Genomic DNA, 27,645 nt, shown 5'->3' with positions numbered 1-27,645 from the left:
CAGAACATCTCTGCAAAAGTTCCAGAATAAAGACGACCTCCATGCACCGGAGCTTACAGAAACAAAACATAAAATACTGTTGTCTATACAGACGTTATTTCCTTTCAGTTTTACACACACAAAAAAAAAATTGTATAGAGGACAGATAAAAGTGTTTTTTTTATTTTTCAATAAATCACTAATAAAACTGAAAGTAAAAAACAGCATTGAAGTACCCCTGAGATGTCTGAAATACACACTACTGTGAAATGCAAAACATGGGCACGGTTCTCTGCGATTAGCAACTTCAAAACAGCTCCTCAAAGGGTCCCAACATTTCACCAGTTAACAAGCAAAAAAAAAACACATCAACACCTGGGAGGATTAAAACCATAATTATAAAAAGGCTGATTTTCTTCAGAAAAGCAAAACATTTGAATAAAATATTCCATTTGACTGAGGGTCATCCCTTGTGTTTTCAGGAGAGTTGCGGGTGCCTCCGAGAGTGACATGACAAAACATAGCGCTGCGACAAATAAAAGTGAAGACGTTCATAGAGCTGCTGTGTCTCCTATACAGTTCATCACAATAAACAAGCCTTCCGTTGTCAAAGCAGCAGGTCTCTGACTCATTCAAATAAAAACCCCTCCTGCTGTCAAGCTTCTGCAGAACACTTTAACTTCTTTAAAAAAGGGGATGTGGCCCTTGTCTTTTCTTTTGCTTGTTTTATAACGTTATTTCTAGTTCCTCTACAACAGCCTACACAGTATTGTGATGTGTGTGTGTGTGTGTGTGTGTGTCTCCTTTTAGAGACTTACAACATGAGGTGAGTCTGGTGGGACCTTGATCGCCGTCACAGCTATGTCGACGACCACGGCTAACTTTGTGATTCAAATACACATTTGTTTCCAAGCATCTCTTCTAGTGGCTCCAGCCTGCCACACCTGCACACACACACACAAACACACACATGCATTCTCATGCACCCGCACAAACACACACACGCCCATGCAGGCTCAGTCAGATGAAGGTCTTCCTGACAGGAGTGGGTAAGGTGCCCCCCCCCCCCCCCCTGTGCTGCTGTGGAGCCCTGCCAGCCTCCCTCACAGTTTGGCAGCCATGAAGTTGATGTGAGGCCGGACCAGGGGGAAGAGAGGCAGGCTCCTCTTGAACTCCGTCATGTCCTGAACCAGTGAGGGCTGTGAAGGTAAACAGACGTCTTTAAAGTCACATATTATGCTCATTATTATACAATTATCCTAGGTTCAAAATTGTAATTTGGATTTCAACTGTAAACTGTTGTCATGTTGTAGTGTCCAAAAAAAAATAACTTCATATTTCTCACAGTGCCATTGCTGAATCTTGTCTTTTCAGCCTCTGTCTGAAAAGCTTTGTTTTAGAGCCTGTGTCTATAAGCCCCGCCTTCCAAAAAGCACAGTCTGCTCTGATTGGCCCTCAATCTAACTGCCAATTAAATTCAGGGATATTTAGGAGGGTGCTTATAATGAGGGGACGTGGCGTCTCCCCTTGTGACGTGATAAGGGGAGAAGACATGATGGGTTTTCAGAAAAGTGGAGGAGAAAAGAGAGGGTTGTATTTTCTCATACTTTGGGAGTCTCTAGTCACACCGGGGACCCATACTCATGTTAGAAAACCATGAACAAGTGCGTTTTGCATAATGGTTGGCCTTTCAACTACTCTATTGCGCCCGTTCCTTTGAGGACGAGCCACTCAACCACATCTGGTGCCAGTGGCAACATGGGCTACACCCACACTGTTGCTATGGTAACTTCTGTAGCTACACTGTTAGCACTTTCTAACAACAATGCAGCCAGTGTGTTTCTACCAACAACAGCTGCTGCAACATCATTTTCCTTTAGCCGTCTTAACCAGAAAAAAAATTAATAAAATCACTGCAACGGAGAACAACACAACCCAAAGTCATCACTGTGTTAAGTCCTTCTGTCAGTAGAACTTTGAGACTCTCCTGTTCTGTATGTGCACTCAACCCAGAGACATTTTGTTTTTATATACATAAATATATCATTCCATCTTTTAAAAGATTCAATTCCTTTACAAAAACAGCTGGGCTATGTAGTTTTTAGCTAAAGTTACAGAAACAAGAGGCAATAGTGCATTTGGGGACCATTTTTAGCTGCAGATTAACACATGTGGTGCTCTGTTGGGTATTTTTTGCAGCAGGACTGTGTTCCAGTGTGATCCTTACCTGAGGCAGGGAAGGAGCAGGGGCCAGGTTGACATCATTCTGAGCGGGGAACTCTCCCACGATAGGACCTATTGAAAACACACAGTGACGTACAGTTAGAACCTGACGCTGAATGAAGCCAGCCAAAGTGTCAGACTGAAGCCAACACAAATACTCACAGGAGTCCATCTCTCTGGACAGGACGTGCACTGACACCTTGTGTCTCTTTGGGGCTTCCAGTGTGAGACGGTCCTACAGAGACAGACAGACAGATGAGGCCAAGGGAAGGAACACTGGTGCAACCACATTAGTACTACAACCAGTGGAGTTTTTAGACATTATCTAAAAAGAGTCAGTGATTCTGGAGAATGCTTGTTGTCAAAATCAGTGTGTGAATATCTCCTCATGATCCACTACCTGCACACTGAAAAAAAAAAAAATAATTAATACAGTGTTAATACACAGCCTAGACTCTGTAAACGGGCATGTTGCTAGCTATGTTGGGCCTTTTGTTAACATATACCCTTCATTTACATACCAGCTTACAGAGCCTAGGCTGTGTATTAATTAACAGCCCAAAGAAATTCAGCACACACACAGTACGGACAGGTAGCGGATTGTGAGGAGGTTTTAACACTGATTTTGACCAGTGTTGTAGCACAGAGGAAGAGCCTGTGCTAGTCTGTATGGCTGTGTGTGTCACTGTGACTCTGGGATGACATGTGACAGCTTTTTAGAGATTTAGCTCCAGTCACTGTCTCTGGGTGGAGGATTATAATATTAGACTGAAGCTTTGGGCTCGTCTGCGGTCAGATGGCGTCAACCAAAAATGAAATGAAAAAAAAAAAAGACTTTAGCTCTGCGATGGCGGCCGATATGACATTAGAAATGCATTAGGTTTATTCTTGCAATGCGAGCCGGTGATGGTTTTCTGCCAGGCTGAGATAATGCCAATTCTTTCAGTGGCTGTGTGTCTTTGGCCCTTTATACCCCCCCTTGAAAACGGGCTGGCTGTCATTATGGCAGCTGATATGCAGTGAGCGTCCTGTGTCACTGTCACCTCCGCTGCTATGAATAGAAGCAGGGGGAGATGAAAGCTAGACAGGCACACTGAATCCAGCAGAACCATGTGTATCACTCTCAACCCACACTCATTGGACTATACGAGTTATACTAAGCTTTTATCAAAGAATGGAACTATCGTGCAGTCTCTGGACATAAACACAGAATGCTAAATATGTTTTTTTTTGTGTTTGTTGCTGCAACATTTTGTTAAAACTAATTTAAGGGTTATATCTAGAGTACTGACTGAAGGATTGAAGATGGTATTGTATATTACCGTCAAACTAGCCTGTCTGTATTGAAGGGAAGAGGCATCATGTGACACTACTTACTCTGTAGAACTGCATGATGTTTTCTTTTGTCAACGTCTTCAGATAGGACACTTCAATGTTATCTGAAACACAACAGGGCAAACTGTTAACATTGTTAACATAGTAACATCAGCAGCAGTCAAAGAGGTGCTTTGCTTCACATCAAATGAAGACTATATACTCTGGGTTTGTTTGAAATTTAAATGACTGCAGACCAGTGTCCAAACGTTACCAGTATGTGTGTATTGCTTCCCTTTGCAGACAGCCAGCAGTTTCAGTTCATCTCACTGAGGCTTCAAAACTTTAAAGTTCCTTAACACTAGTGATCCATCATAGTAAACGTTGTTCAGCAGTGTATTGGTCAAAGTTATTACTGCAGCATATTAATGCATATGAAAGCACTGGGCTATTAGGGATTTTGATTTGCTTGTGGAAAGCTCTGATGTGCAAAATTTGAGGATTTGCATGATATTTATTTATGCTTATTGTTTGTCACGGGCATGAAGGCTTTTCAACGCATTGTCCACTGCCAAGAACAGTTTCATTAAAACTAAAGCGTTAATGCCTCTAAACCTGGTCTAAAATAGTAAAAATCAATATATCAAATCAAAGTTGGGTGTCTCAATAATCTTTTACAAAACAATTGGATCGAAAATAAATATTATAAAACTCTAGACCATTTGACAGGACTGGGTGGGCGTGGCCGTATCAACCGGTCTCCAAGGCAACAGTCGTTTTTATAGCACGGTCGGGTAGATTGGTTCAAAATACTTTTCAGATGCGTATGATCATCATGCAACGAGCTCCCAAAATACATAAGAAGAAGGATTGTGTGGATTTGGGTTTACAGGGGCTTTAACAAAAATAAATCTTTTTGTGCAAAAAAAAAAAAAAAAAAAAAAAAAAAAAAGGTTTTCCCTGTGCTGTATTCATTAATAATTAACTTAAAGCAGACTGATGGTGTGTGTTTTTCTGTGCCCTTGGCATGTTGGCTGCCCTCAGCCCTCCTCTAATGCTGCTAGTATCGGTAATCACCAGCACTCTCCTTGGCAGCAGTTCAGTGTTGCCATCGCTCAGGGCTTTAGGCAGATTACCAGTGAATCAGGCCCATTACCATCCATTATGGCTCTCAGGAGGCCGCTGCAGGAGAGCTGTGCTACGGCTACGGAGAGTATTTCTGCCTTTAATCGATTCTAATTTGCACAGCACCAAGCAACATACCGTTCACCTCTGGGATAGACCAAAATATTGATAACTCTCAAGAATCTATCGACTTTCCAGGTAATACAAGCTCTTTATTATTGCCGGTAGATCAGAAGGAGTTTAGAGAATATCCTCCACTATACTTCAAATTAAAAAAGGGGGCATTTGTCCTGAAGTCTTCACATAATGAAGAGGGGAAGAGGGACTGCTGGAGAGCCTCACCTCTGTCAAAGTTATACTGCTGAGAGATGATCTCCCCCCAGTACTTGGCGCACTCGGCAGACAGCTTCTTGGGCTTGTCCAGGCGACGGATGGCCAGGGCCTGGATGTGTTTCTGGAAGGCCTCGTCGTTCATCTCCTCCACAGCCTTCTCCATGGTGCAGAGGAAGGCCTCCACGCGGCTCTCCAGGTAGTGGGGCGCCTTCTCTGACTGGATGATGAAGCGCAGGCCCTGCACGCCGTTAGCCCGCCGCGGCCCGCTGAACACTATGTAGCCTGTGGGGTGGAGAGGTGATCAGCACACAGGACACACAGGGGAAGCTCGGCTTGGTCAGAGGGTTAAGAAGGTGCACTAAGCGATTTCAGAGGAAAGGGATTTGTTTACAATTGAAGAGCCTGCAGTTGGTTTACATACAACATATTTTATCTACATGGAATTCTTAGTATTGAATAATTCTAAAAGATAAAAATTAAATTATTAAGTGAGACTGGAATATGTTTGTAAACCAAACTGTGCGCCCTGCTGCTGTAAAAAAAACAACAACAGTGAAATAGTACATTATCAGGAAGCTTTCTAACTTCAAACCACCTTCTCTATTTAATTGTTTTGGTCTGGCACTATGTCTGTGTAGCACTACTTCTAAAGGAAATGTGATCCAGAGACTCAAGTCCATTCATTCCCCAATATCAGTGTGATTGACCGCGCTTTAGAAACCTCACTTAGTTTATAATCCAATTACTACATGCAGATTAAAGCTGCATGTCGTAGCTCAAAGAAAGTGCCCGAATAAATGTTCCACTCTTGGTATCAAAATAAATCATTTTTTTCCCACGTTTGTTTATGCAGTGTATTAAAAGCTATGTGGGAACACATTTTCTTGGTGTATTTAGTTTGAGTTTGTTGCTGACCCAGCTGCTCTTTGGTCCTCAGGGTGTTGAAGCAGGGCTCAGAGATGATCTGACAGAAGAGCTCCAGCAGCATGTTGTCGTTGGTGGTCTGCATGTCCGTCTGATAGTAGATCTCGATGCCGCAGTTGTTGTGCACCTCATTCCTCTGCTGGTAAACATACCAGCCACCTGAGAGACGCACAGCAATATGTCATTATTTACAGTGCTGACGCCATATGGAGGAAATACAGAGGCAAACATGGAGGGCAGCGTTCTCAAGTTTGGCCTGAAGACTTAAAAAAAAGGTGGAGTCAGCCGTTCTGGAGAATGCTTGGTGTCATCCAGTGTTAATACAAAGCCTAGGCTCTGTAAAAGCCAAACGTCATGTTCCTAGCTATGATGGGCCCCCTTTTGTTTACATACCCGTTAAAATAGCCTAGGCTGTGTATTAACATTGGATTTTTTCTTTCAGCGCACACACAGTGCGGACAGGTAGCCGATCATGTGGAAATATTTACTGGTCTTGACAAAATGTGATTGTCAACAAGCGTTCTCCAGAATCGCTGACTCCACCTTTAGTTTAGCTTATTTGTCAAGGTAAGGGTGATTTTATGTTTTTGCCTCAGTTTATAAAAATAAATCAGATAGTACAGCAGGTAATGGAAGACAACCTATCATGTGTGGGCTGATTTCATTTAGATTATAAAGCCAACTTCTGTCAAACATCACAGGGTTGTGCAGAGATGTGTTGAGAGCTGCACTCAGCATGTACTGCAGTAGTTGAGCAAAACGTATTGAAAAGTTAAATCCTTTCCATTAACCCAGAATCCACAGTGATCATGAATTTCACCACCAAGGCTCTCAAGCTCCATATAATCCATTCTAAATGATCCAAGTCTTTCACTAAACAGAACCAAAGCTTGCCCTGAGAAACTTGCACAAGTGATGACTGCGAAAGCTTTTTCAATGGTGGATATGTGGTTATGCTTGAGCACTGGATGAGCCTGATACATTAAAAGAGAAGGGTTCGGAAAGAGGACAACGGTGACACTTTCCAGATTGTGTGTGTCAAGTGCCAACATCTGCGTTTTAAATTGTTTTTTTGAGCAAATCCAGCGAGAGGAGCCATCCATTCTAGCTTTGGGAAACCCACTTCCTTTTACGCTAAGCTTCAGTTTGTTCTAATTCCATTTTGATCTAGCCCTCTTCTACATGTCACATGTTCTGCTTACATTAGAATGAACAGTATTGGGCTGATTAGCTCTTTGATTAATCAAAGCGCTTAGTGAAGTGAGAACAACTCAGGCTTGTGTGTCACTTTGCGTTTCCTTTTGCCACATCTCATTAAACATTTCTCCGTCACTGTGGCCTAAATTGTCTTTCAGCCATCTCAAACCATCCGTGACGCACTAAATACTGCATACTAATAGGCGAAACTGCATATTATTTCTACACTACTGATTTAAATGCCTAATAATCATATTGTGGTTTTGCTTCAGCAACAGAATACATTAACTTTAGTTGTAGTCTATACGGTTTGCTCTTTGTACTCTCTGCTCTGCTTTGTTTGGTTCTGTGCAAAGTGCTGCTCTGCTTGTGTTGTCTTTTCCTTTCTCTCCTTGCCTATTTGTATTTTAAAAATGCTTTTTTAACATCGAGGCCAGGGGACTACAGATGAAAAGCAGCCTTTTGGCTAATTCTGGTATTAACCCATGTATTAGCATGTGTTTTATAAATGTGCCCCACCCCCTAATTAAATAAACTGAATTGTACCCCAAAAAAATTGCAACAAATTTAAAACCAATAGCTTTCTTTTGAGTAACTTGACATAGGCCCTCTGCTCTAAAGTTTTCAGCTAGATGTCCCAAGCCAACGTAGTGTTTACATCCTTTACATCCTCCTGCTCTGTGTCTGACTAGCGGTTTGGAGCCCAGCCTGGAAAAAGCCCTCAACGAGACACAGGAAGTCTCCAGGTGGCCCTGTGTGCTCCTGCCTTTCCTCCACTTTCCTAATGTAATCACAGAGCCAGCAGCACAGGTGCTTTGCTTGGCACGTACATTGGTCTTTGAGCTGAGGGGGAAGTAGTGCACGCCTTCTGCCCAATGACGTCTGTGTACACTCACTGTCTATTATGTTCCTCTGAATTGAATCAAGTCTCAAGGCAAACGCAATGCCACGTCACTGTTGACGGGGGCAAGAGCACTGCGAGGGTGGTCGCCGTGGAGACTGGCCTGACCTGGCAGGTGATGATAAAGAGTGCTTAACCGGTGTGTGTATCGGATGCAGAGAGTGTGAGTTTGTGTGTGTGCGTGTGTGTGTGTGTGTGTGTGCGTTTACAGAACCAACTTACCGTCTGGAACCTGAACCTCTCTGTAGCGAATCAGTTGGCTGGGGAGGAGGGGCTTTGTGTGAGCGTGCTCAATCAGCGTGTCCTCCACCATTTGCATCATGCCAAGAGCAGACTGGAGAGAGGCCAGACGGGGAGGGAAAAACACAACGTTTTAATCCACAAAACACAGGACTTTGAAGGAAAATTATACTCACAGAAAAACATTATGTGCCGTTTGGCTCAGATTTTTAGCTCTCGCCAACAATTTATTAGGTAGCAACCTTTTCTATGTACATGTCCCAGAATGGCCTCTAACGTTCACAAGCAAGCTACAAGGTTTCATTATTCAGTTGTGAGGAGGGAGGGTGTGGCATGGTGATAGCTCTTCTAGCCACAAAACAACAGGAAAGTAATAAAAGCTCAAGTATAGCTTTTGTTCAAATTCATTTTTTTAAGGCAATGTTTTTGTTCCTTTTAATTAAACTGTGTTGGTAACATTAATAAGTTGAAACTGTCCAATCAATACATTACTCCTCATTCCTCATCCATCTACATATAGCCTCAGGCTTCTCTGCCAAACCACTTGGTCTTATGCGCTATAGCTCCATGATGAGGAAATGGATCATTGCTCCCACTGGTGAGTCCAATTCCTTCTCCAACAGACTGTGACGCTGCCATCATTACAGGGCCAGTGCTTTGACAGCTAGGAGCTCATAGAAATTGTGACTTGATCGCCGGAGCTTAAAATAGTTTTTGTTTCCTTTTCGACAACAATCCTGCGAGATACCATTGGAGAACCATATATAAATGAAATATACAAACTCAAATATAGTTTGCCTGGATGGATTTGCAAATATTGAAAACCTCTTTTATGCCCAAAAGGTAACACAGTTCAGATTGCTTCAGCAAGAATGTAAAACAGTAACAAACCTCCTTGGGGATGTTGCCATGGAGAAGGGCTTCAATATGTAGCCTTGACAATAGCTGGGGTATGAAGGCCTTGAGGCGTGGGAGAGTTACATCTGGAAGACAGACCACAGACAACAGCAGTCAATCACACAGCACTTTCTCATCATTTCATGGACATAAAAATGGTGGTCACATGATGGACAATCGCACATTCACATTACCCATGCACAAAAACCAACCCTGTGTTCCAATACACATACCTCCCTGCTATTTAGTATGCTAGAAAAAGATCTCCAGCTCTTTGGGCGATTCTGACCCACAAACCAACGCACACCGGAAGTGACGTCATATTGACGGAGCCGGCGAGTGAAAACAACCAGGGATGAGCTGGATATATAAGCAAGAAGCCAGTTCAAGGTGCGATGTTAAGTTCAGTGTTTCCCCCAGAAAATGTCTTAGTCAAGGTGGTCACTGCCCCGTGTCAGGGGAGGCGCGGCGCAAAGCGCCGCGGCGAAAATTTTAGGGGTATTTTGCTCAAAGATGCCAATGCGCCGTAAAGAAATAAAACAGACACTGACCTTACAGTTGTGCAATTTTGTTTGCTATGTGCAGGTACAAATTATGTGTAAACGTGCAGACAGTACAAAGCACAATTAAAGAAAACTTCTACTGTTTTGGTGCAATACTATACAGACACACTAAATACAAATAATGGACCATACATTCAGAGCCGGCCCAAGCCTTCAGTCCAATGTTAGCGCTGCTGAAACTATAGATCTTTGCTAAATATTATTCACACACCCAGTGTTTTCCGCTAGTGCCTCCACTGTGCAGCTGTGTGAAAATGTTAGACAGCCGAGATTCCGACCTTCCTAGGGGGGTCCGGGGGTATGCCCCCCCGGGAGATTTTTTTTAACCTTTTTAAAGTGAAATGCATGAATCTGGTGCACTTTGAGAGAAAAATTAAGAGGCTGAATCTGAGAAATTTTGTGTGAACAAATAATTTGGATACACTGGTCAGATGAATTAGAAGCTATTGAAGGACACATGGATTTTCCATACAAATATTAATATAAAATCAAATATTATGGAGGGTCCTCTGGGTTGGGCTTGAAGCTCTTTTTCTTTAACGGGACATATTGCTCTGTAATATAATGAATGCATTTAAATTCAGTGAGAGGAACGAAGCAGAAGAACTCTGTTGTCCAGCTACTGTATCTTTTTTTCCACAGACGAGGCTGAAATAGGCTATAGACTATACACAGTGCATGGGCAACTGAGGGCAGCCCCATTTCCAATTGTTTTTAAATAAACTCAATACACACTGTGCATGGATGTGAACGTGACATGATCCGATTCGGATTACCTCCCAGATGAACTGATTACATTTTTAGGCTATTAATTATCTAGACCAAAAAATTGTATTCTTTTTTTTTGTATGTTAACTCACATTTGCATAATATGATGTTAATATCAAACACAGAAACAAAAAAAAATAAAAATAAAAATGTTTTTTTTTTTTTTTGAGGGGGCCCCCCTGGCGGTCGGGGGCCCTAAGCGACCGCTTAGTTCGCTTATGCCTCGGGCCGGCTCTGACTCTCATGCATTCATCAAACTTTTCTCTGCGCTGTCCTAGCTGATAGAAAGGTTGTGTTGCCACAGTGATGTGGAGTCTTAAACTATTCTAGCTTTGCAGAGCACTTCTTTCTGTTCAGCTAAATATCCCCATAGAACTGCACTGCGTTTATTATCGCCACCAGTTAAATCTCGGTTTGCTTCTGCTCGTTTAACTCTCCCGCGTGCATGCCGTAGTCGCACGCGGTACGGTCGCGCGCGCAAAGCCGCAGACACAGAGCAGCTGATAGAGAAACGCTGGGAGACACATGCTTTTTACCGCAAATCGCGGCCTTTCGCGCAGTTATGACCATGCACAACACACACATCGCGCTTGCTATTACATTAATTGTGCAGCACGAAAAAAAAAAAATTTTTTTTTTTTTTTTTTTTTTTTTTTTTTTTGGGGGGGGGGTCGGTTGGTAGTCAAGGCGGGAGGCTGGCGTTGCTAAGGCGGCCGCCTTAGCTATAAAGCGCTGGGGGAAACACTGAAGTTGAAATGAATAAGTAAAACTATGTCCCAGTTGTAGCAACTATATACTTTATATGATCCGCTGTAGTATGCACAACAGAAAAAAGAAAGTGTGCGATTTGGAACGCAGGGTGAGTCTGTCTTCATGTGCACAGGCTAATCACAATTCAAGCCATGTCTGACCCAGATTCAAGGATGAGCTACTACAGACACACACACAATTTATCTTAATGATTAATTTTCCACAAGAACGCCAACAAACATAAAAGGAAACCAGAAAGACTGCAGCCCTAGCATTCAAATTAAGGTTTAAAAATAAACTTAAAAAGTAAGAAGAGTGAAAGAGTAACCCTCTACTGACTATAAAGACAAACCCCCTCAGAGGTTCAATCCAGGGACTCGCGCCTATGAAACCAAGAAATTGTGAATTTTCTTACGGCTATATGTTTGACGGTAGCTTTACTCGCTCGGATCAAGCCTGAAGAAGCTTCACTATGGATTTATTCTGTGTTCCAGTGAACTTTGTTTGACCCCCAGTGGGACATGGGCTTAAATTTTTTTTTTAAAAGGCACGAGGGCTGAGATTTGGAGAGAGTGGTAAACAGAGACAGAGAGTAAGAGCAGCTGTCTTACCATCCAGAGCCTCTCGGAGCTCATCTTTGGTCCAGGCCACCTCGGTCATTAGCAGACGCAGGTAGTACATGGCGTGCTGGTGAGGCTGCTCGGCCCGGAAGTTGTTCAAAGACCTCATGTACTGCAGAGAGAAAGAGAAGGTATGTGTCCTGACTGATCCTAACTGTGTAGTAGCCACATGGGGAAGCTGCAGTGGGAGCTTACCGCTTCTTTGATGATGTCAAAGCGCTTCTCGTCGATCTCAAAGGTGGCCATCTTCTCAATGATCTTCCTCAGCAGGATGTTCTGTTTGTCACTGTAACCTTTAACAGACAGCTGCCAGATGAAAGAGACAGAGGTTTCATTATCAACAAAGGGTCTGCCATGATCATCAAGTGTTTAACACATCACATGTTTAGCAAATGAAGCTACATTGTGTCGCTTCATTTGTTGATTTGAAGGTTTTAAACCTATTTATTTATAAAGGTTTATATTGGCTGACCAAGTGGATTGTCAAGAATAGCCTGTAACTCCCCCTACGTAACAGCACGTCTATATTTGCTTCATATGTGGTGGAATATACCTTAAGATAAAAATAGAAAAAAACAAAAAGAAATACTTCCATTGACCAGGAGGGGGATGAAAAAGATAACATAAGGTTGATCTATATGAGGAAACATTACTTTCCTGCAGTGAAAACATATCTCACTGTACTCTATTGGGGAGTCACAGCAGCTCTTAATGGTTTTCCTAACCAAATTACTTTTTTTTTTAAATGGAAAAGGGAACATTCAAGGTTATTTAAAGCCTCCATTTTGCAATGTCATCCACACCTTTAGGGCCCTTCATGATTCAGCAAAAGCTCCAGCTACGTGGCTGCGCTCTCAGACTCGTCCCAATCCTCCCTGATGCTAATGCCCTGCGGTGACACCCGCTCAAAGTAATCTGTCCTAACATCGTTAACCTTGACAAACCCCCGGCCAGCCGCACCAATACTGCTGACTCAAGTCAATCTCTCTCACACACACACACACACACACACACGTTGAGTAGCTCGCTGTCTGAGGAAGCTAATGAATGCAGGTTACTGGGTCATATGACGAGGGATGCAGAGTGTTATAAAGCAAGAGAGGAAAACACCACCACTGCAAACCAGTTTCATTCGTGGCAGGCTGTTAGTTATACACACACTGTCGAGATAACTACTGTGTTCCTATATTAAGGAAACAAAAGACATCCTGATTGAGCAATCCACTCCTTACTATATCCATCAAATCTCTTGGACACACTTCCACTGTCAATGTGCACCAGCATCAGCAGAAACGGGCCTATAAATATGTCAGAGGAACTGCATCATTTGGCTTCATTCCATGCATCTCGCTACGGAGACACTTTTCATCTACTACCTGTGTGACACTCACACAATTGATACCAGAGCGGCAGCCAAAAGACCCAAAAAATTAATTATACAGAGTAGGTAAAATCGTGCCATCTAGAGACCATTTCTCCTCCTGCCTCAGGCACAAGCGCAGTCGGAATATATTACCCTGAATTAATGTTGGAGCTGAATCTGTAATATCAGTCGCTCATGTGTCCTTGACTGAACTGGCCTGGGTTAAGTGGATCCTGAAAGTCTGCACAAAGTTTTAAATGTATCAGTTTTAGTGCCACAGGGGACCCTCGTATAAATCAAGTGTATCAATGTATTCCTAAAGAAAACACTCATCTTAGAAATGAAAGAGTCGTGTGACAAACACTTCATTTGAGGTGTCAAGATAATTAAAAGAAAACGAAAAGCCAGAAAATACAGACATTTGTGCTCTCATCTGATGAACAGATTCTCTCCGGCATAATTCCCCTTGGTAAATCTTTTAATAATGAAGTAGAGTAGAAATAAAATGCTGTGTGACTTTGAGAAGACTGTATTCAGCTAAACTAAACTTTAGTGTCTGCAGGGAATGCAGTAGCAAGCAGAGATTACCATAACTCCTTCAGCTTGGACAGAACACACAGCACTTCACAATCAAATCAAACTAAGCGTAGAAAAACAAAGCCATGATTTTCCACACAGTGAAAACCTCACGCTAGACCCTTCATTGGCACATCCCCCCCACCCCGCCCCCACTTTCTTCCAGACTTTAAAGACTACTTACGACGATGGCATTCATCCGAGATGCTACGCCATACACCAGCCCGGCCAGGCGGGCTGCATATGTATACTCTTTTAAATCATCCTTCAGTAACCTGAGAAACAAGTAGGTCATGTTGCAGTGCAGGGGATCTGCATATAGGTAGCGACTAATGGAAGAGGGGGGAAAGAAGGACAAAAAATAAAAAAAGATGTGTTGGGATTGAGGGGTTTTTATAAAAGAAAAACACAGAAAACAAGAAAATGCAAGCATGAGAAGAACGATAAGAAGAGTATGTATATGCAGCCTTCGACCAGCTCTCTGCAAAAAATGCCATCCATAGTCTATGAAGGACTCACAGAACCTTTAAAAGCAGGAATTCTGTGACATTGGAGGAAACGCTGCTACACCTGATGAACTAAAAAGGTGAGCATGTAACCCCAATACATCTCAAATGAGAGAAATGACAGTGATCGCTATGTTTGGTGAGCACTGAGCATGAGCATTGATGAAGAATGGAGAGGAAGATGCAAACAGGAGGGGCGGGGTCTGGGATGCAGCGATGGGAGGGGATTTGGAATACTTACATACATCCCATAGACGGTATTTTGGAGGTCATAGTTCAAGCCAGCTAGCTCGGCTGCATATGCATACTCGTTGAGGGAGTCCTTGAGGAGCTCCAGGTATAAATATGCCATATTACAATGCAATGGGTCCACATACGCAAACGGGCTGTAGAGAAAATGGCAGTGGTCAAACAACATAGAAACAAAGCGTAGAGATATTGGTCTCCAAGAGGAGCAGAGTATACGAGTACCATACAGTAAATTATTCTATACATTCAAATAAAATCAATTGTAGTCATCACAAATTCCTAAAAACTCTCGGGTATATGATGTTTGGTTTGGTATCCGACTTAGTAGTTTGTTACAACCTGTCAACTAATTACTTAATCATCATTAGCAGTGTATGAGTTGTTGACAATTGGCTCAACCAAGCTAATCCAGCCTATCCTTTTTTATATGGTAGCGTCCTCTGTGTAAGTTTTGCAAACACTGGATGCCCCTCCCAAGTTAAGTTGGTGTGTTTAAAAGCTTCAAGGCCTCTTATATAAGTAAATAATAGCAACATTGGACAAGGCAGCTTTAACTTTTTTTCCTTGTGAATTATTTCAATCTGTTTGCCACAGAAAACATTTACTCTTCTGGAGATGAGAATGTCAGGAAATCCCGTAATGACATTGGAAAGAAACTTGGTTAATAATGGGGAAACTAAGGCGAATTAAAGACCCATTTGTATTTCCAGTGCTTTAACAGGCCCGTGCGCCTCCATGACCAAGCTGTGACAGTCTTCCCCTCAACACAGTTGTGTCGACATTACAATAAATACTAAATGAGGATTTGCCATTTTAAAAAGATCACATGCTCGGCTTCAAGTAGATTTATCGCTCCATGGAAACTAAGGGACTGCAGTTTGGAGCTTTACTCAGACTTTCCTGTTCCTGTCTTCACCTCAGAAGCCAGAGCATTAATCTTTTCTAATCTGCTACCTGTGTTTTTAGGTTAAAGGGATAGTTCAGTATTTTTGAAGTGGGGTTGTATGAGGTGCTTGTGCATAGTAAGTCTGTTTCCTTATAGAGATGGACGTCAGCGCAGTCATTTAAACGAGTTTGGGAAAGTGTAGCTTTAGATATGTATTTTTGCGGGTTAGCATTTATATTTGTGGCGAAAATCCGTTTTTAGGGCTGGCCCCCTCTGGAACAGTACAAGGCTGACTGCTGCTACAGCAACTTCCCCGCAAAGCTCCTTAAAATGACTGTGCTGAGTGACTGCCATCTCCATAAGGTAACACACTGACTATGCATAAGTACCCCATAGAACCCCACTTTAAAAATACTAAACTATCCCTAAGGTAATGTTAATGCGAAATGAACAGCTCTTTTTTGACATGACATGATCATTAAGTATTGGTAAAAACCCATCTGAATCTCAATTTTTTTTTATACTGTTCACTCATCTTTATTTTGTTGGCCGATTACTTTTAAATAGTGTTTACTACTGATGGTTCACACATTAGTGTTATGAGGAAATGAAGAGCTCTGAAAAGTTGATTTACTGGGTAGTAGCTTGTGTCAAGCTGAAGTACAAAGGTCTATTGTTAAGTTAAGTTATTACTCACCTGAAGAACTCAAAGTTCAAGCATGCCTTGGGCAGAAAGAACTTGTCATCCTGTTTGAACCACACCTTGCTCATAGCAGTGTCCTATGGGAGAAATGAACAGCACACACACAAGCAGTTCTCATTCTCATATTCATTAAAGATAATCATCTGCTGTCCCTGGAAATGTGATTATTCACATGCTTTGGTCGCAACATATTACAGTATGCTCTTTAAGCAATGAAAGACAAAGGCACAGAGGGTTTCATATAGTCTTTGATTCAGACAGTGGAATACAGTGTTTGCTGTAGTTGTTTATAGCGTAGTTCCTCTGATCCTGACATAATGGCAAAAACACTACTAAATACTTCATATTTCTCAATCACAACATCTAATTAAAATGAAACGCATGATGGGATTTTTCACAATTTGCAGTCACGCAAAGATGGTCCACTGCATTTAGGTAATGAGGAGCGACCATACTTTGAGGATAAAAGCTGTGCAGCAAAAACACTTGCCTTAATTAAAGTGGGTACTGATGGAGAGTCTTTCTCAAGAGGGTAGATCTCGAAGTTGGTCGGGATGAACTCGTTTTTCATGGGTAATTTGAACTTGCCGTTGACGTCTGCACTTGCCCATTTCTGAAACACAGGCGTACATTCGGCACAAAGCGTCTCGTTAAACTCAAGCAGTAGCCATAGACTCACCACAAAGCAGAAGGAAAAACTATTGTGTGTTTGATTTCAGCACTGTGTCTGTGGGGATTCACCTCGAGGGTCTCTTCAGAGATGGCCTCCTGTTTGTACTGCGTGCCATACCACTCTTCAGTCCTGTCTGTTTTCCCTTCAAATGACTTTGACACCACTGCAACTCTGGAAAAAAGAAAAGAAAAAAGGTCACATTAAATTGATAAAAAAAAACAGGTCATCCGCCCCTAGCTAAGGAACTGTGTTTAGAATTCATATAGGCTCTTATTGTGCCGCGTTAAGAGTGTGTCTAACAAGTTCCTAAACATGTATTCAATCACAAAGAGGCAATAATAGATTTTGCAATTAGGGACTTGATGAAATAAACAAATGTGAGTATAAGTTTCGAGAACTTTATTGATAAAACATAACTGGCTGTGCCTTCACTTACAGCTACTGCATTGAGATTGATACGTAGGGAAACACCACCATGAGTTCAAAAAAGGGTTGGAATATCGCCAAGGTAAAATAGCCACTTCAGTAAAGGAAGAGACTGGCATTGCAAACTGCCACGGTCAGCCAAAGAGCGCATGCAATCTCCTCATTGGGAAGCATTACAGAATGGACTCGTATCAAGTGTCCCCTTTGCCCGAGACGAGTGGCAATCCATAATATGAGTTGGTGTTAAAGCTAGATAAGGCAAGATCTTTACGTTAGACGTGGGGGGACGTTTGTTAAGAGGGGCTGCCACAGAGAAGACTGTCCCAGGGATCCATCAGACATGCTTAACACAGGTGGTTATCAATTGAGTCAGAACAGAAAACAGTTACAAAGGCTTTTTCTACAGAAATGGCTGACCATCTTTAGACTCTTCTCAAAGGGCTAAACTAAACTATGGTTAGAATGAACGTGTGTGTGTAGGCATGTGGGCTAGTAAAAGATGGAGAGAGAGAGAGATAAAAAGGTGAGAGCAGCATAAAGCAAAGCAAAAAGGTGTTCTCTCGACTACTGCTGAAAGGACCGCTGTGATGACTCATTTGTCAGACGGTTTTTTTCCCCCTCCCATCCGCTGTTATAGTGCTGCCTTTACGCACATCGGTGGAGACAAACCCAAAACAACACACAGCGGGACTCGGCGGTCGGTTGATAAGGAAACAGTAGTCTACACCAGTGGTTCTCAATTATTTTCTGTCATGCCCCCCCCCTAGGGGACAGAATTTTTTTCGCGCCCCCCCTAAATTTAAATACTATTGAGAACCTGCTAATATTTATTTATTTATCTGTACAGAACCACTGTATGAGTTTCTGGCACGAGCATTCTGCATACAATCACCTTATTATCAAATTAGATAACAAATATCTGAGATAACTTCTGCAGCAAAAAAATTCAAAGTTCAGTTTATTAGCTCAATTTGTAACATTTAAACAAGACTGCTCAGTCTGTGTGAATATGCCTTCTGTGATGCGATAACCTATAATTCATTAATGTTATTATTAGTCTACTTGCTTGATTTCTTTTTAAATAGCCTACAGAGACACGTGGACATTTATTTACTGCAAATCGTGGCCTTTCGCGCAAATATGACAATACATACACAAGCACACATCGCGCTTGTTAGCACTTAAAAAATAAAATAAAATAAAGTACTGCAAATCGCGGCCTTTCGCACGAATATGACCATACACAAGCACACATCACGCTTGCTAGCACACACAAAAAAAAAAAAAAAACTCACGGCACCCCACCATTTGAGAAGCACTGGTCTACACCAACGTTAAACAAAAAACGTTATAAAAAGACACTTAAAATAACGATCTCTGCCCATACTAAAAGCTCTGACTTGGATAAACGTTGGGGAAATGAGTCGCTAGGTACATCCCTACTTTCTATAACATGGGGCATGTGTAACAAAATAGTTGGAAAACATTTTATACAGGCTAAATTGCTTATGCTAAAGTCCTATGATGATTTGAGCATTTCCAATTCAGAGCAAAACATGATAATGTATTCGCGTGCACACCTGATGAAACAAACCTAACCTCTGAGGCTGCAGACATAATCAAATCTCAAGTTGTCTGGCAGCAGTTGTCTTGTTCTTTTTCAAGGCAGTCAATTGAAATGCAGTTTCATCCTAATACCAAGTAAGACCAACAGCTTTTCGTCACATCAGGCAGCCAACACAAATAATTATATTCCACTCTGAGTGTCTAGCGCAGATACCAGACAAACAAAAGGACAGGAGACTTCCTGAGGCCTTTCTTACACACATTATTATACGTACATAAGGCTTGCAATGCACCTATTTATCAAAACATAATAATTACAGTGAAATCAATACAGGAAGTTAGATTAGTTTCTGTACATAAAATACACAACATCCACCACACTGACCACTCATTGATCCATTCAGTTACCGTCTGCAGCAGCATTCACTTCTTAAAATCAATTAAAATGAATCATGTTCATACTGTAGGTGGGAGTCTGCTGTGATTGGAACATGTCTACCATTAATCTGTTATACTTAGGTGTAGGAATAAACAAAGAAATTGTTACTGCAAGAGCATGGATCATGGTATCAACCCTTTCAGTACATGGACAATGATTATCATTTGAACAGTCACCTGACATGTTGTGGTCTCAGCTTATCCAGCACCATCTCGATCAGATCTGGCCTGAAGTCCTCCAAAAGGTACTCTGCTGCTAGAACCTCTTCAAGAGGGTAGTACTGAAACACATGGAGCAGCACACTGTTAGTACTGTACTGCTGGAGGAGGGAGCGATGAATAGGTGGAAAACACTGCTGGAAAGACTTTCTCTCAGGACAAATAACTTTAAGTCTTTAATCGTCCCAGGAGGGGAAGTGAAATTGGTAAAACACATTTGTTGCTAAATCTCATGGTCCATTGATCTCCAATCCATAGTTTAGTGACTTTTAGCATAACTAACTAAGCCTGCAAACTTTTAAGAGAATATATTTTCACAGTATGGTTATATTGTGAGGGCTTTTATTATCCAGGGTGAAAAAGAGTATTTGCTCTACCAAACCTGGCCAGGAGACAGACATAATAAGTCTTGTAATAAGTGCAGCATTGAGCATTTGGTATTAAAGTCAGGGAGGCTTGCTGCGTCAGTCCAGTGGCCCAGCCCCATTCTGACTGTGCCTCCGAAAAAAAAAAAAAAAAACTCAATTCAGACATAGAGCAGCACCATGCAGCCCGATGACGACAGCAGGTACAGAGGCAACGAGCTGCACTGCGTCTCCCTGGAAACAACCTTTGCAGACGGAGGGGGGAACCTACGTGTAGTAAACCGGCCACTTTGGATGTGTAGCCACGGGGTCGCTCCTTGTCCTTGAACCTGAAGGCCACTTTGTTTAAATCCTACAGAGAGACAGAGACAGGGGGTATGTTTTGGTGAATTCACAACACTTACAAAAGTTACGTACAGAAGAACTGCACAGAAAATAAAACAGCATGTCCTAAATCCTCAAGAAAGATCACATATGCTACAATATTAAGAAGTCAGCCGGTCTAAATCAGTTACTGTTGTCAATGTCTGTGCGGCTCTATTGGTTTCTCCAGTAACCAGAAATAATTGAGATATGTTAGTAGCTTTATAGAAAATAGTAATTACCTTGCACTCGTCAAACACCCACGCTTGAGGTCCCTCTGTGCGCAGTTTCTGGATATACTGGAACATGTGAAAGATGATGTCGTCTACGTGCACTGCAGTGACAAAGAAAAAGGTTAAAAAAAAACACCACACACACACACACACACACACACACACACACACACACACACACACACACACACACACACACACACACACACACACACACACACACACACACACACACACACACACACACACACACACACACACACACACACACACACACACACACACACACACACACACACACACACACACACACACACACACACACACACACACACAAGCAGTCTGTGGTACTACTTACAGAGACCCTCCTCAGTCAAGTCCACATTGATGATGAAGAACATGAATCCTCTGGCTCCTTCTTTTTGACCTCCAACAAGCGTGTTCACCCAGCCTTAAAAATAATGATTACGGTAGCATTGCGTCAAATTAAGAACAACATTTATATTCAAAATCGAACATCTTATCGAGTTTAATAGTACATCTTGAATACTAAAAACATTTCCCAACTGGAAAAAGTTTATTTTAAAAGTATATTCATATTTTGGGATTTATATCGGTACTTAATTGCTTAAATAAATATACAATTATATTTTGCATTCAACCACCATGGATGTGGGATAATAATATCAACCATGCATAATAGTTTGAGCTTTTGTACAGCACTTTCTTTCACAACCCCTATATTCATGTTGGTACTCTACTTGATGTCCTACCTTTAGATTTGAGCTCAGATAACAAACTTCCGGGTCCTTCGTGACCAATCAGATGTCCCAGATAATGTCCTGGGTTGGATTTGTAGTACTTCTGTAAGTCTGGGATGGGGAAGGTCACATACAGGTTCCTGATGTCTTTAATGGGCACCACACTGTAGAATTGCTGTGACAGAACGCAATGGAAAAAACATTTAATTGTTACTTAGGAAAATGTATTCACAAGATAATTAGAAAACACATTTTGATTATTGATTATTATTTTTATTTTTTAACGTTATTTAGTGCCTGAATATTGAAAAAAATTTAAACACCATCTTGTTTAGATAAATTATACCACTGGAAATGGCCCTACATTAGTTATTTTACGGTACAAGTGCAAATAGTGCATAATAAAGTGAGAAACAATTGAGAGATAGATAACTGGCTTACTCTGAGGTGTTCTTCCTGGAAAGGGTGCTCAGGGAATTCTGGGATAGGCACGCTCTTGTTCTCCACTTCCCCAAAGAGCTTAACCACCATGGCGGTCAAGTCATCTAATGATTCTGTGGGTAGAGAGAGGAGGAACATTTACAGTTTACATAGCTCATAATATTAGTGCTAACATAACTCAGGACAACCTGCTGTATTTCACTTATATTAGAAGATATAACTATATCATATTTAAACCTTTGATTATGTTTTTTTAACAGGGTTCATGTTCATCTCCTTTGGTATTTCTGACGAATAAATGCTAGTTCTGAATTTGAATAAAAATAAATAAAAAAAAACACTGTGCAAGAAGGTTGCGAAAAATCACAAACTTAAAAATATGTGTTACATTGCATCCTAACATCTATAAATCATTATCATTAATTCTGAGATGGTGGTATAATTCATTTAGTGCCCAAAAACCATATTCAAGAAACCCACCAATGGATTTCATTTTAAATTATGAAATATATGAGCTTTAGTTTATTTGGAAATGTGTTCGACTGTCTTGTTGTAAATGGTTAAACAGAAAGAACAAAAGCTGGACAAAACAAGCATTACCATTAATCTACCATTAGGTAGTAGCCATTCTGTTTTGAAAATGGCCCCCCATTTGTTTTTGTTAATTATACCGAGGTACAGTATCACAATTGATTTGACTGATAGGTGATCATTTGTGAATAAGACTAGAAATAGAATATCTATAGCAGATTATATCAAGTCGACTTGCATTGTTTGTTCCTCTTTGTTGTACTGAGTCATTGACTATACAAGGGGTTGACAAATCTCAAGAGTGCTGTAAAGGCCCAGTGAGGTTTGTGTAACATTCAAACATCACGTTACCTCTTCCTAACACACAGAGTCCCATCAGGTTGGAGGAGTAGTATGTGGAATGAAACTTCAGCAGCTCCTGACGGATGTCAATCCCCTCTTTACACGGTTGGGTCTCAAGGGTCACTTTGTTACCTAGAAGAGACGATATTGATGAATAAATGATATTTATATATTAGCATTATTAGCACTATTAACAATATTCCCCTTAAAAAACGTTCAATGTTCAATTAAAATTGTAAATGTAGTTTTCATAATATGTATATTCACATAAGTGTACAAACAGATGAGTAGATTGTAGGAAATGGAGAGATAATGACCACGGCACAAGGAAGGAACAATGACTCTTCCTCTTTTTGACAAGACAAAGCTGCACATGCAGATGAGCGTCGACCCTTTTTTCTTGAGAACCGTTTTGCTATTCAGAGTTCAAAAACATGAAAAGTTATGAGTCACGCGATTCAGACAACATGATATGTTGGGCAACATTTTTATAATGAGTTTTCTACTTTATTACTAACCCTAACTGCAGCCTACATCTAGCACTTCTGAGGAAAGGCAAGTACCAGTGGTGAAGGCTTTGAGACACAGGCGGGAAAACAAAACAACAATCTGGAGTCAATTATGTCAGTCTGCCCGCTAAGAGTCCATGACTTTCAGGCCTGTCTGATCCTCTTACATGGAATAGAGATTAAATAATTCAAGAGTGCCATCAGGTGGCTATTTGGAGCTTGAAGCTGCTCCAAGTCCACGTCATTCTGATCAGGGAATTCACTGGCCGTTCATGCTACAAGTTGCTTTCCCTCACAAGAGCTAAATGTCAGTCGAGTGAATCTTAAGGCTTTGAGAGCAATAGGAAGTCTAACACATTTCAAAGATCGACGATGTAGCATGTGAAAAAATGTGTGGGTTTAATATCTTTCGTATAATGTTATAGAATACAATGTGGTTTGGTAAGCAAAGTTAAGTTAACTGGGATACGTATGCTAAATAATAATATCTCACAATATTCACTACAATCATTATTAGCCGAGTAAACAGTCATTAATGCTGTGAGTATATTTTGGTGTACTTTATTGGTGGCGTAATATGAAATGGACTTGTATTAAATAAATATAACTAATCCGATCACTTACCCTAGGGAATAGTACATTAGTTATCCACCATTTCAACCCGTGTAGTATAATTGTGTTCAATGTATGATACAGACAGAGAGGGAAGGATGCGGTAGAATGTAGTGAGCAGAAAGTCCAGAGTGTATTATAAGATCAGTTTAATTGAGTATTGGTGGCCACCTTGGGAGATTTTTTTTACCTGTTCCAAATTTACTGAAGGGGTGGTTGGGGTTGCCAGTGGCCTTCTCCAACTGAAACAGCCTCCAGGCATCATTCATCACGTTCTTCTCATGCTCAGAGTCCACAGCGTTCACCTCCCGGTCCTTACAGCTCTCATCAAACAGTGGACACAGGAAGAACTGGGCAAACCTACACAGATTGCAAAATAACAGTTAAGTAAATCAATAGGAAGAATCCGCAATTCCTTTCATATCAATCAGATGATTAAACATACTATTTATTCTAAACCCGTGTCATTTTCAACATTATAGGGTTGCTGTGTCAGGAGTAGCCTTATGCTGTTCTGTTGTAAACCAGGGACAAAAAGCAGGGCAAGGTGAAAACCCATTTACATACATTCAAAGAGCAACTGGCATGCAAATGAGGAAATGATACAACATTTTAATGTCCAAAACTATAGCTACTTTCAATTTAAGGGCAGTTACTGCTGTAGATTTGAACAATGCAACACATGGCATATTGTGCCAAGTCATGTCTAAAACCCTTTTTAGAGATTGGACTAAAAATCTACATCTGTCACAGCAGCTGCTGGTTGAGAACAGTAAAACATTCTTGGAAAACACATGCACACATGACCCCCGGATCTAAAAAGTGATTATAGCATGAAAAGCCTTAGGTTGTTCTTCTTAGAACTCACAGTCTGGCTCTTTGTTTACCAAGTTACAAAATCGCATAGAAAAAGTTATGATTATTTAAAAGCGAGGCATTTTAACTCTTCTGACTTTCTGCTGCTTTAACCAGGTTGAGCGTGGTATCCATCATTTGTATTTTTTAAGTTTTTTGTCAATCTGTATGCGAACATACATTTCTATGTAATTCATGTCCAATCTATCCTGTTTGATAATTAAAAAACATGTTAACATATGTCTTAAAAATATAATATTACATAATGTAAAGTAATTGTAATAGAAAATATGTTTATTCAGATGTTAATAGCATACGTATGGCTATAATACTAAAGCCAGGTTAAGACAAATATAATCCTTCCAGACACATGACATTGCCCTTCTATTTTCGAAGAGGCAGCGCCATCAATTTTTCAACACACTGCGCACTGTCCTTTCCCACCACTACAGTCCAGGTGGCCTTCCTAGTTCACTGGCCTGTGAAACATAAAGAGGTGCGTGCTACACTATCATTAATGTATAAGTAGATAATCTTATCCCAACAAGAGGTTACATTCTGACGCCACCAGCTGACTGTGTGCTCCACACCACCACAGCTGACACGTGAGCACAGCCCCCTGCAGTGCTGGGGAAATGGGTCTCACCCTGTGCCTTAGTGGGGGTAGGAACTATGCTGATTGTTACAAATAAAGAGCAGAATGACGCTGGCTCTGGTAACCAAAGAGGGACAGACTAACCACCTGGCAGTTTACGTGGATTAACACTTGGACTCCCAAGGGGATCTTTGTATACGGATAACTAAACAACCAATTAGACAGTTTGCAAGTATGCATGCATTTTTTAAGTATGCATGCAGGCATACTTTTAAAAAAAAAGACAAGAGGGGAGCCTTTAACTTGTGTATGTTAATGTAGTGAACAATATAAAAGTTACTAGTTAAATTAAGTAGAGTGTCTACATATATATAAATATTAGGTTTACTAATTATGATTTTGCAGAGAACAAGTCATATAGGTCAACACAAATGAACCCATCTCGGCACATCCAAAAACAACAAAAATAATAACAGGAGGACACACACGACAGAGATGTACACGAGATATGAAAAAAACGAACTTTTGGTACAAAGCTAAATGAATCCCATCAAATGAACAGGGAGTTACCTATCCAGTGCTCCTTCCAAGTGCTCATGGGACACGTCAAAGTAATAGTTGGTGTGCTCTCCGCTGGTGAAGGCGTTGGAGCTGCCTGCGTGCTCGCTGAGGAACTGGCTGTACTCATTCTCTTTGGGGTACTTCTTTGTCCCCAGGAACAGCATGTGCTCACAGAAGTGCGCCAGGCCTGAGATGTTCCCCGGGTCCGACAATGAACCTGAGAATTCAAAGAAAAAATGGCGACAAAGAATGAGTTGAGGTTGTAGCTCTTTGCTCATGAAGTTCAAAGATAAAACTATTGGCTTTTGAGTGTCGATGTGTAATGGAACAACAACAAAGGCTACTTGTACTGTATATACACACAGAGAATGTTCAACTTTTTTAAGTTAAGAAATTATTATAATGTAAACAAACAGAAACAGTATTTTATTGACTTCTAAGAGCAAACCTGCCCAGCTTGTACTGAAAGACCTGATAGTGATAACTGGTACATTGTAAAACTAAACAAGTTATTGTCGCATGGCAGCATTTTATCTCTTCATGAGCCAGTTCATTGAATTTGGTTATAAATAGTATAAGAAGTAATAAGAATGTCATCATAATTTCCTTCAACTACTACAGATGTTCAGATGAATTGATTTATGTAGGTCAGAATTTTTTCAAAATACATGTTTACCTGCCAAATCAATAGTGACAGAGAAAGACCTTTACCTATGTGGACATCCAAAGCAGCTGAGGACTTGTCTGTTGTTGGGTCGCTGATGAGCATTGCCTGCAGGCCATTGGTAAACTCCAGGGCCCTGTAAACCCGTTTGTCCTCGGGAGAGCGGATGATTTCACTGATCACCCTGTTGACAGCCGGGTCAGTCATTTTGAGGGGCAAGGATGACACCAGCCTGCAGTGGAAGGGAATCAATTCATTTATGTTAGCTGAGGAGTCTGTACTGCAACCCGACATAATGGTCAACATAGATTGAAGCATTGAGGGGGACTCCTTTTATTCGTTTACTTTTGGTTAGGCACAGCTTTAGGTATAAGCACAGGTGATAATATCAACAAATACAAGTAACAGCCCTCATTTAGGTGACTTTCAGTTATGTTCCACACACTGCACGATTCATTCAGACTCTACTGAAATGCATTAGTAGCATCACAGTGAGAGCGGCTGGTGTCTGCCAGGTCAGAGTTGCTGTAACATTAGACCATTGTTGTGGGAAGATGTTATTTAATTATTATGTTATCTAATCCTTTATCTTGGCTATGCAAACACCGCTTAGTTTTAAATAGCGGAGAGTGCCAACAACAACAACAACCCCACTTACAATGTATTGGATGAGTCTCTATTGCTCCTTGACAATACTACTTTGCATGACAGTATTGGCTACAAACAACGTGCGTTAATGTAGGCTATTTCTAAAGAGTCAAACATTTTATAAAATCAAATTTTAAATGTTAAGTAGCCTGGTTTAGCGAAAACTTGATTATAACCGCTTCTCCCAAAGTGCGACAGAGATTATTTGCGGTGTCTCGCCAGAGGACATCAAATAATCCCACTCACACAAGGCAAACTAGCGTTAGCTCGCTACATTAGCAACAACGGCGTCACAAAGGCGAGTCAGGATCCGAATGGCAGCCGAATACGTTTATTAAATTATGTGGTTATCGTCAAGTCCCCTCGTTGTTGAAAAATGAAATACATTTTACAGAAGATAACGAAGCTCCAAACACAAACCGTGTTAGCCACCACCCTGTAGCAGCAAGCTAACAGTGTCAGTGAAGCTCGGGGTTTTCATTTAGGTCGACAAACCGGCTTCAACAGCCCGGCCGGCTAAGGTAAACTAGGCCCGCGTTTGGTGAGAAATGAATTATTATTTTCTAAACAAAAAGTTCCAACATTTGTCCGAGAACACTCACCTAAATTGTTGGTTAAAACAGATGCCGCTGCCTGCTGATTGGAGGTGTCTCGTAAACTGGGCTGTTCGGTTAATGCACTTAAACATACTTTGCACCCATGGAAAACAAACCTCGGCTTTTACAG

General features: G+C 41.2%; 1 protein-coding gene across 1 annotated transcript; it reads right to left on the bottom strand.

The window, feature by feature from the left end:
- Nucleotides 1–140: 140 nt before the first annotated feature.
- On the bottom strand, nucleotides 141–27,645 carry ide (insulin-degrading enzyme). The gene is made up of 25 exons (XM_080036348.1): nucleotides 27,522–27,645; nucleotides 26,319–26,503; nucleotides 25,617–25,824; nucleotides 23,787–23,956; nucleotides 22,485–22,607; nucleotides 21,603–21,715; nucleotides 21,174–21,336; nucleotides 20,759–20,851; nucleotides 20,410–20,501; nucleotides 20,076–20,156; nucleotides 19,398–19,501; nucleotides 16,859–16,961; nucleotides 16,608–16,730; nucleotides 16,112–16,194; nucleotides 14,521–14,665; nucleotides 12,030–12,140; nucleotides 11,826–11,946; nucleotides 9,128–9,219; nucleotides 8,219–8,330; nucleotides 5,890–6,057; nucleotides 4,984–5,256; nucleotides 3,580–3,641; nucleotides 2,365–2,437; nucleotides 2,207–2,274; nucleotides 141–1,178 (listed from the first exon to the last, which is right to left on the bottom strand). Exons 1-25 carry the CDS (start codon nucleotides 27,605–27,607, stop codon nucleotides 1,083–1,085), a joined length of 3,048 nt encoding a protein of 1,015 aa, XP_079892474.1. The 5' UTR covers nucleotides 27,608–27,645; the 3' UTR covers nucleotides 141–1,082.

Source organism: Ammodytes marinus (genome assembly GCF_949987685.1).
Source record: "Ammodytes marinus genome assembly, chromosome: 11".
NCBI classification, from domain to species: domain Eukaryota; kingdom Metazoa; phylum Chordata; class Actinopteri; order Uranoscopiformes; family Ammodytidae; genus Ammodytes; species Ammodytes marinus.
Note: the sequence above shows the minus strand (reverse complement) of the source record. Positions and strands in the feature narration are given on the sequence as shown.

Bases quoted from the DNA above. Each gene is read 5' to 3' on its own strand.
- ide (XM_080036348.1), bottom strand. From the start codon at position 27,607: ATGTTTAAGTGCATTAACCGAACAGCCCAGTTTACGAGACACCTCCAA. The intron at 14,666-16,111 runs GTGAGTAATAAC...TTTTCTCTACAG, and splicing joins TTGAACTTTGAGTTCTTCAG to CCCGTTTGCGTATGTGGACC. The intron at 11,947-12,029 runs GTAAGCTCCCAC...TTCTCTCTGCAG, and splicing joins TTGACATCATCAAAGAAGCG to TACATGAGGTCTTTGAACAA.